Source organism: Bactrocera oleae, chromosome 4 (genome assembly GCF_042242935.1).
Source record: "Bactrocera oleae isolate idBacOlea1 chromosome 4, idBacOlea1, whole genome shotgun sequence".
NCBI classification, from domain to species: domain Eukaryota; kingdom Metazoa; phylum Arthropoda; class Insecta; order Diptera; family Tephritidae; genus Bactrocera; species Bactrocera oleae.
The window spans coordinates 71,783,056-71,792,755 of NC_091538.1; the positions used below are offsets into that span (position 1 = coordinate 71,783,056).

The 9,700-nt window shown below is 39.1% G+C and overlaps 2 protein-coding genes across 2 annotated transcripts; one reads left to right on the plus strand and one right to left on the minus strand.

Moving 5' to 3' along the window:
* Positions 1–270: 270 nt before the first annotated feature.
* On the plus strand, positions 271–2,524 carry LOC118681705 (uncharacterized). The gene is given in 8 exon segments (XM_070108501.1): positions 271–967; positions 1,450–1,777; positions 1,809–1,849; positions 1,852–1,872; positions 1,875–2,060; positions 2,063–2,080; positions 2,083–2,256; positions 2,337–2,524. Coding segments are annotated over 8 exon segments (1,653 nt in total).
* A 1,684-nt stretch (positions 2,525–4,208) lies between these two features.
* LOC106617319 (serine-aspartate repeat-containing protein I-like) lies at positions 4,209–8,046 on the minus strand. Its single transcript, XM_014234846.2, has 2 exons — positions 7,980–8,046; positions 4,209–7,918 (listed from the first exon to the last, which is right to left on the minus strand). Exons 1-2 carry the CDS (start codon positions 8,044–8,046, stop codon positions 4,209–4,211), a joined length of 3,777 nt encoding a protein of 1,258 aa, XP_014090321.2.
* Between the last annotated feature and the right edge of the window lie 1,654 nt (positions 8,047–9,700).

A 9,700-nucleotide genomic window follows, 5' to 3' on the forward strand; every position in this document is an offset into this window, starting at 1 on the left:
TTTTGACTCCCTATACAATTTAGAACTGATCGTCAGATCGGCAATCAAAAACTATGGAGTAGTTGAAAGGTCGCAGAAGAGAAGAAAAAGACGATAGAAATTCCAGCTTAGTGTTTTCTTTGGTATTTGCTTTAATAAAGAAGAACTAATAACGAAAACAATAAAAGAAACGTTCTAAATACACTCGACCACATATAAATAAGCTTGTGTGCAACACTTAGTAAATTAGTTGTGCTTCACCAATCGAACGGCTTATCCGTGACAGTCAAAATGCTTTACAGTTTTAAACTTAGCGTTCTACTAACGACACTGCTGCTCCAAACAGTGACAAGCAAACGTGATCAAACGGCATCACAAAGTCACACAAAACAAACGAAGTTGATAACACTAAGAGAAGTAAACGAACAAGACTACGATGAGGATTCCGGGATTTTTGAACTGCCGATCGTAGCGGGCCCACGCGATTTGGGTGCACTACTGGCGCTGCAGACAACCACCACCCAAAAACCACATTATGACCACCACGAGCATCATTATCATCACCACCCCACTAGGCGGCCACCGAAAAGGCGACCCCGCCCATGCTCTGATGACGATGAAGATAGTGACGATTGTGTAGATAACTACTATGTTCGACCATCATGGCATTACACACCGACCTGGTATGCAACACCACCGCAACCACCGCCAGTAGTTGGTCCACATCCATCTTATTATGGGCCCCAGCCAATTTATTACCCTCAACCATCATATTATCCACAACAATATTATCCACAACAACATTATCCACAACAACATCATCCACAACAATATTATCCACAACAATATTATCCACAACAACATTATCCACAACAACATCATCCACAACAACATCATCCCCAACAACATCATCCACCACCATATTATCCTCCATCGTATTCACACAACTATCCACCATGGCACATTTATAACCACACGCATACAGCAGGTATTGGCAGTCATTGGAGCTCTGCTAACTGACAGCGCTGGATTGGACTACCTCGATGAAGAGAAGTTGCGAAAAAAACTGCGAACTTTTATTTAGTTATATAAGAAAAGGGAGGTAAAATATTCTATTTTTAGTAACTGAAATAACTTCTTTTATACTTAATTTTTCCATTTCGACTTTTATTCTACTTAACTTATAAATAAAAAAGTATTTTGTTCGCTTTGAACAAACTATTGAATAAAAGGCGCTGTATTTTTATTACTTTACTCTTTATACTTGGATGAAACTTAGCAAGAGAGTCTTCAAACAATTCTGTTGTTTCTTTGTCCACTTAAGATATTTGTGACAGATACCGCTATAAATAGTAATTAGGTTATTAGACATTCATTTAGTTTGACAAAAGTTTTCTAAGCGGTAAGAATTCGGTGTATTCTTTATGTTATGATTGTATTTGCACAAAAAAACAAAAAACGTTGGATTACTGTTCTTGCTGCTTGGCTTTGCATTGTGCTATGAACCTGAAAACTCGCTCCACACCGCCGTTTCTGAGGGGAGAAAGTTTATTGTTCACCAAGAAGTTCAAAACAATGCAGAAATTCCCGTTAATGTCAATGTTATTACCGTAAAACGTAGACAGCACAACAAATATCGAATTCCACGACCAACTCCAAAATGTCGCAGACCATCATATCAGCGACCCCCTTCAGCTCTACCACCAATACCTACAGTTAATCCAAGGCCTCCACCACCGTATTCATTCTAGCAACCCCAATGCTATCTGCCGTATCCACCAGTACCATATCCATCACCGCCATAGTACCACCTCCACCATCCTTAATCCCTTGTGCGCCACCTCGATTTTATTAAATGCTCCGACTCAGACACTACTTGGCTTTGCCAAATGTTTCTTCGCACTAGATGTGCAATATGCCCGGGACGACGCCAAATACCTTTTGTAATCATTTTGTGAGTCATTGGACTTACTTAACGAATGCAGATTTTTGCAACTTGAGCACTTTTTTAGAGCACACTGCAGAACGACCAAAACAAGTGAAATGGTTTTGCCAGCTCTTTTCTACCGATTAGATGTGTGAAGTGGTTTCTGTGAAAAATTCAACACTGGGCCTGTGCAGCCCAAGAAAGCCCCATGGCCGACTACTCACAGCCGCCAGCAGGATTCGAAAGCTTCTGCAATCTTGTGCTTAATTATTGGATGTGCGAAAGTCCGATTCAACCACCAGCTGGTTTTTGTGAGGCGAGTCTATGGAGTTGGGCTTGCCAGATCCAGAGTACGAACTTGGAAGCGCAACCGCTTTTTTGTGTATATTTTCCATTGATTTGAATATTGATAAACTATCATACCATCTAGATCAGCCTTTACCTGGTAGTGTGTTAGGCGACAGTATACGAATACCATCTCAGCTTTTGAAAATGAAGCTGCGTGAGCTGTTTGCTAAACCGAAACCGGTTTGTGTGGCTAGGCCCAATAAGAGTGTCTACCAGCCGGCGATTTTCGTTTACGAACAACGTATTGCAGATTTGGATTGATTAGAATAATTTGTTTTCATGTCACTTACTTAAGAATGTGGTTAGATTATTTTAGATGAGAATATAGTTCATATCGTTGAGACAGTGCCCTGGAGGCATTAGTACGTTGACGCTTCAGATAAATGATTTATTTTTATATGAGCATTTTCACTTTGAAATATTAACGTTGAAATATTAGCTGCTTTGTCGGCTTTGTTTATACCGACGAAGTAGCTGTTATGTGCAGAGTGCATTATGATTGCCACGAAGTTTGCAATACCCAGAAGGAAACGTCGGATACCTTATAAGATACCCTAAACAAAATATATAAATTATCAGCATAGTAAGCTGTGTCAATTTAGCAATGTCTGTCTGTGTCTATGGAAACTTTTTTATTTGTGAAGGGTATTATAGTTTATGTTTCTAAGTGATTCCGACTTGTTTTCGTGCAAAAGTTCGATCACCGCCAGAGAAAGTAAACCAAAATATCGGTCGTTTTCGTTGACCAAGCCTACGACAATCGTTCGATATGATTTTATACGCCGTTTCAAAGTCAAACGTACGTCAGTCAAAGTTAGCTCAATTAATAGTAAAGATTATGTAATACAGTATAATATTATATATGTATGTATATATATAACGGTAATAGTATGTTATGGAAAGTATGCGAATGCTAAAGAAAGCGAAAGTAAGGAGAAGCTGAAACAACATCAAAATAACAAGCTTTCACTTTCGTTTTCAATTCACAGAGCCAAAATCGAAGTGTGGCACATTTAGATTAATTTTCGGCTTCAGACGCAGCGCTAGTCAAATTATTCGTTAACGGTGGTCATTTGGAGAAAAGTTAAATTAAGCTTCGTGTTGGTGGAATGATTGCGCATAAACTATTAACTGCTGTGATATTTACTCTGATAGTTGGTGGATTGACAAAATTGTCGCAAAGTGATGAAAAATTTTTACGTCGTCTCTCCAAATTGACGTTAAGTGAAGTTAAAAGCGAATACCAAATCAAGGAGGTGGTGCAGACTGCTCAGCGCTATAACGGCAGTCAGTTGGTGCCGGCCAATAGCTATAAGCTAGCGCTCTTTCCGCCGTTTTATATTGACGTGATCTACAACCCCGGCAGGCTGCAGCCAATAGCGCAGAATGCAGCCAATGAAGGAGACCCCAAATAAGTTGCAATCGAAAGGCAGAACAAAAAAATCAATGATATGCCAATAAGCGGAATCATAAATATTTATGAGTGTATTTATTTGTTAGAAAATAATAATTTAAACATAAAAATTGGTTGTTCAATTTCAAATGAAATATTTTAATAGTAACCTATACCCTCTACTACTATTCTAAATCAGTCTGTTTACTATAACAACTACTCTTGAACGCAGCGCTTATGCGCTGATTACACACTCACACACCACATAATTGCGGCTAAACATAATCCCTTGCCCATTTAGTGGGCACTTGCATCCGCAATTTCACTTTGGGTGCACGCATTTTCGTCGCCTTCGTCCACATCCGGTCGGTTACTTTGCATTTCCTTTGATTTCCGCGCGATTTCCGCCAGCTCAAATCGTGCATGTGCATATGTAGTTTGAGTTGGCAACGTTGCCTCATATACGCTTCAAAATAGTTGCCATTTAGAAATGTACTAATTTCCGTCTTTGCCAATGTATGCCACCAATTTGTCGTTGTAATATCCGCTTATGAAGCAGTGTCAGCGCGATGCATTGCTCTGCGCGCTTTTGACGTCGTCGCCGTTCGGTTTAGTGACATCTGCGACAGCAATCATCGGATCAGCGGCGGCAGCACTCACAGCAACAGCAGCAGTGGAATCTTCCGCTTCAGCATCAGCAGCTGTGTCATTCACATCCGCTATTTCCTCGTCATCATCACTGTCACCGTCGTCGCCACTTTCGCCTTTGCTTTCATCGTCGTTATTTTCGGAATCATCGCTGTTTGCGTCGCTAACTCCACCGCTGGCATTTTTCAATTTTGTTGATTCTGTCTCGGTTTTCAACAGCTCTGCATTGTAGTTCTCGATATTTTCCTGCTCTTCAATAGCGGCAGCATCCGCTTTGGTACGCTTGTATTCCAACCTATCGTCAGCACCCACTATTTCGTCAGCAGCTACAATCACAGCAGTGCTGTTAGGTTCACGGTCCACGCTACCAATATCCCCAGCCTCTACTGCTTCTAGATGTTTTCTGCCATTCTCCGTTTTGTAATCACTGATCACATATTCGTCGGTATCAATGGACGCATTGCCATCATTATCATCGTCATCATCATTGTCATCGTAGCCATCATCATCTTGGTAATCTTTGTCAGCGCCATCTTCACTGCTGTCCATTTGTTTGGTGTTTTTGCTGTTGACGGCGCTTACTGCCACATGCTCGACACTTTGGAAATTGACGTCCTTATCACTCAAGCCGCCTTGGAGTGGCTGTCGAGTGTCATACTCGTATGTTTTGTCATTATCTGTTTCTAAACTGGTTGTAAATTGTGCAACTGCTGTCATTGCAGCTGCCTGCCGCACACGGCTTTGAATGCCATTAACATGAAGCGATGCAGCGTTGGTCACATAGTCATCAACACCACCATCACCATCACCATCAGCATCGGCATCACCATCAATTGCACGCACAACCTCATCAATGTAGTAATTTTCGCCGCTCTCCATTCCATCCTCCGCAATGTCCACACCAGCATTGCTTTCGCCATAATATCCATTGCCATGAATGTCAGCGCTGCCTACACCTTCGTCAGCGACGCCTTCATTCGCTTTGTCACCAGTGCTGTCCATTTCAATGCGACGCTCTATTGGCTCAGCAACCACGGGCTCTCGGGGTCCTACTGGCAGTCCATTTCTGCTGTCATCGGCACTTGTAATTGTCAACTGTTCATGATTTTTTATTATTTTCTCCCGGTTATTCTCATCAGTAGTGTTTGCTGCTTGTACGACTGTTGCGTTTGTAGTGGGTAGCTCGTGTTCGCCGATATGACAGCTTATCGTATAACTCAAGGATCGTCCAAGCAACACACGTCCTCCAGATATCATTTCTGCCTTTTCATTCTCAATTTCATTTTCATTTCCATTTTCATTTGTTTTGCTGTACTGCTCACTTTTAATTATCTCCGTTTTGTTGCACATCACTTCCGATTTTGGCACTCCTTTACGCTCGCCCATCACACTACCTACGGTTGTCGTCTTGTCCGGCTGTGCCGAAAGCGTGTGGCTGATGTGTTGTAATCCAGTAGCCACCCAAGCCGACTTGTCGTTTGTGTTCTCCGCAAGCAACTCCTTGTTGGCGGCGAAGTGTGAGTGTTGTTGTTGGTGAATAGTTTCCACTTGCATTTCATTGGTTTTGTCAATATTTTCAATTTCCTTTCCTACATCGTTTTCAATTGCCACTTCCAGATGCTCTAAATTGTTTGCTGGCTCATTTGCAATCGTTGCAATCGGATAGGTTGCGAATGGCATTGCGGTTGCATCAAATAATGTCATTACTTTAGTTGTTAAAACTTTTGTTTCTGTTGCTGCTGGGTTTGTGGTTACAACATTTACATTACTGTACTCTGTTGCTGACTTGTTATTTTCTTCGTGCTCACTTTCATTACTTTCGCCATATTCATTCGATTGATAATTTGTTGTTGGTTGGTTAAGTTTACTAAATGGCGGTGCTTCATCTTTCTTTGAATCCTCAACACACATTCCATTGCATTCTTCCTCCCCATTAAGCACTTCCTGAAAAAGATATTCTTTTGAACTGTTTTCGTCACTCGCAATCTCTTTCGTGCGAATAAAATTTGTGAAATTCATCTGGGCCTGTAATATCGCATAATTCGATCCATAACCAATCTCCATAGAGTCGGTGCCATCATGCAGCATTTCAGCTATCGTATCGGGTCGTTCGTTGCTAACTGTGAAAGTTTGAGTTTTTTGAGCATTTTCGTATTCGTGTGAGCTCGTGGGTAAAATTGCGTTTTCTGGGCTTACCTCGTGTCTATCCATTAGTTGCTGCATCACATTAGAAATGGGTATAGAAAACTCATCAAATATTTCTGTGAGACTCTTAAAACCATTCTCTATATTGGCTGTTTTGAAAGTATTTGATAATGCGCTCGTGGATATTGTTGGCTCCGAGGGCTCAGATAAGGAAACCTCAGCTATCTGCTGTGGTTGGTTATATTCATAAATATTCATCAATTCACTTGTTTGTGACAAATATTCGTTTGATACACCGGCTAAGCTAGTTGCGTCGTCTGAGATTGGTGATTGCTTTCTTTTAGACGGTTTCGGTGCTGATTGTGGAAGTTTTAACGCCTCATATGATGTCGTACCATAAACCAATTCATTATTGTAGTTTGACGACTTGTTTATTGTAATGAAATGAGTCTCATATTCTTGCTCCTCTGAGATTCTATCATCAGACAGCGTCATTGCTGCTTGATGATTCTCGTTGGTAACCTCTTTCACATTAGATTGATGCGGAGGCTTGGATAATTTTAATCTGTCATTATCGAACGGTTCAACGCTAGGATTTAAAGTCTCATTTTGTTGACCTCTTTTTGTTGTAATTATAGTATCCTTCAAGACTGGTATTACATATGAATTAGCTGGTTCTTCATTAGTATCAGTTGGTTGCATTAGAGGCATTGGTAATTCCGGTAACACACTGTACGAGGATGCCTGATTAATTTTTTGGTTGTAATTTGTGGCAACATTGGCCGTCAAGTTTTCATGATTATTGTTTATATTACTAACCAGCGCATACACTCTTTCTGTTGGGTCTTCATCAGTGTATTCAGCCCTTTCTAGAATATTCACACCATTTACACCAACCATGTGTTGTTGTTTTTTGATGTTCTCCGCATTTTTTTGTAAAAAGTCTAACTGCTGCTTTAAAGTTTCATTGCTGCCAACATTCTTAATGTTCATACTCAGATTCTCTATTATGTGATCCTCAGATTCGTTCGAATCTTCACTGCTTGTAGTGGTTAGGTTGTGATCATCGAAGTTGGTTGTATTTTTAATATGCGTCAAATAGTCAATTGCCTCGGGCCATCGTTCAGGTGTTACTTTGGTTGAGAGTTCAAGGGGTTGTGCGTTTATCGTTGCGATTTGTTTGTTCTCATTCGCTGAGTTTTTTTGATTTGACTCATCTTCGCTCACTCCTGTAGGTGATTTTTCATTTGTGGCATATTTTCTTTCATAATAGTTAGGATTTAGTAGTTGTTCTGTTATAATATGATTTTCTCCTTGCAGTAAAAGCTCATCCATCAAAGATTTCAGTCGCTGGCTCGTCTCGTCTATCGCGATATTGTCTTCTTTTTCTGAAATATTGCCTTCCTTCGCTTGAACATTTTTATGTGTTTCTTCTATGAAATCAGTTGAAATTTTCGGAGTTGTAAATATAGTTCGACCTGAAGGAAATGAAATAATTTAAAATTGTATACTGTTCTTTATAATCGTTCATTATTATACCTTCATTTTTAGCTATTAGTCGTATAAAAATAAGCACCGCTAAGAAACATATTTCCGTTATTTTCATTATAAATAGAATAATAATATTCTTATAAATTATTTAATATAAGAACACTTAGCAAGAACGCTGCCGATTGAACTAAACCGAATTCCGAAGTTTCGCTCAATTTTATGAGCCATACAAACAATGTTGTGCCAGAAACGAGATCTATTCTAACTAGTGTTATAACTTAGTGTTAACTACGCTATTGTTATTTTTTTAAATAAACAATACAAAAGAATGAAGTCAGATTAAATGAGACAAAATGCGTTCAAATCCATTATAACTGATCAGCTGATAATTGATTTTCTCTTTTTGTTTTATTTTTTAGTTTTGAATTTTGGATGCCGTTGGCATATTTGGTTGCTGTTATCTTAGACATAACGGCTTTATATATCACGGCATTGCTTGTTCCGTTATTTGCATAATGTAAGTGCGCCTAGTTTTTCAGAAATATTTAGGACACTTTCTATTCCAATTGTTTATACCAATCAATTTAATTTCTACTATTTGCTTGTTCGATTCGACTCTCTCTAAGTTCTGACCTACCTAAGACTACTGATTTAAATTAATTAAAAATAATAAAAAAATAAAATAAAAACCTTAACTGCGGTTGCACCGAAGCTATAATACCCATCACAAATAAAAAGTTGTCTATATATGAACGTCTTTGTATGCTATAGATGCTAAAGAGCCACGGTCTAAAAAATGTGTTCCAAAATTATACCGTTATAATTGTTCAAATTATTTTTGCCAAATTTCGTGAATATATTTTGAGAAATCGGAAAATATTTTAATCGGTCAGTTTGTATGACAGCTATATCCTATAGTGGTCCGATATCGGCGGTTACGACAAATAACCAGCTTTTTGCTAAGAAATGGAAGTATGAAAAATTTCAGATCGAGATCTCAAAAACTGACGGAATATCTCGCGTATATACAGACATACTGGAGCAAAGACGCTAATCATGCATATACTTGTATACATATTTTATAGAGTCTCCGATGTTTCCTTTGCAGCAAACTTAACATACCCTGTTCAGGACTTATAAAATGCCCTTCTTTGTGCCATTGCTTGTTTAAAAATAAAAATGGAGTTTTGTTCGCAACAATAATTGCATTTACTCCGAATTAAGTGTGCAAGTCGGCACAATATGTAGAACACTGTCCTAATTCAATTAACCCTTTCAAAACAGTGCAAAACAGAACTAACTGCACGAAAGTGCCGTTACCATGATCAGTTCCATTAAAACTCCTTCCCTCCCCTTCTACAAATGTTTGTCTGCATATTGTTATGTAAATTGAAATTTATTGAATTTGCGCGCAGCTTTTGCCAACAAATCAAGCTCTCCGCTTTCGTTTCGCTGTTGCACATCAAATTTGTCATAATTTCCGTAAAATTTTATTCATAGACTTGTCAATAGCGAGCCATATATCAACAGCACAGGCAGCATTAACATTAACAGAGCAGCTTTTACTCGTACACATCAACATATGCATGTATGTATGTTTGTGTGCGTTTGAATGGTTTTGTACTTTGGTTATCGCCGACTTCACTATTCATCGGGTTTTATTAAAAACTAACTTTTTTGCCATTTGCCCATCATTCTCACATTCATTGGTGCGTTTACGCTTACAACACCAACAAACCGCTATATTTACATACATATGTGCGTATGTA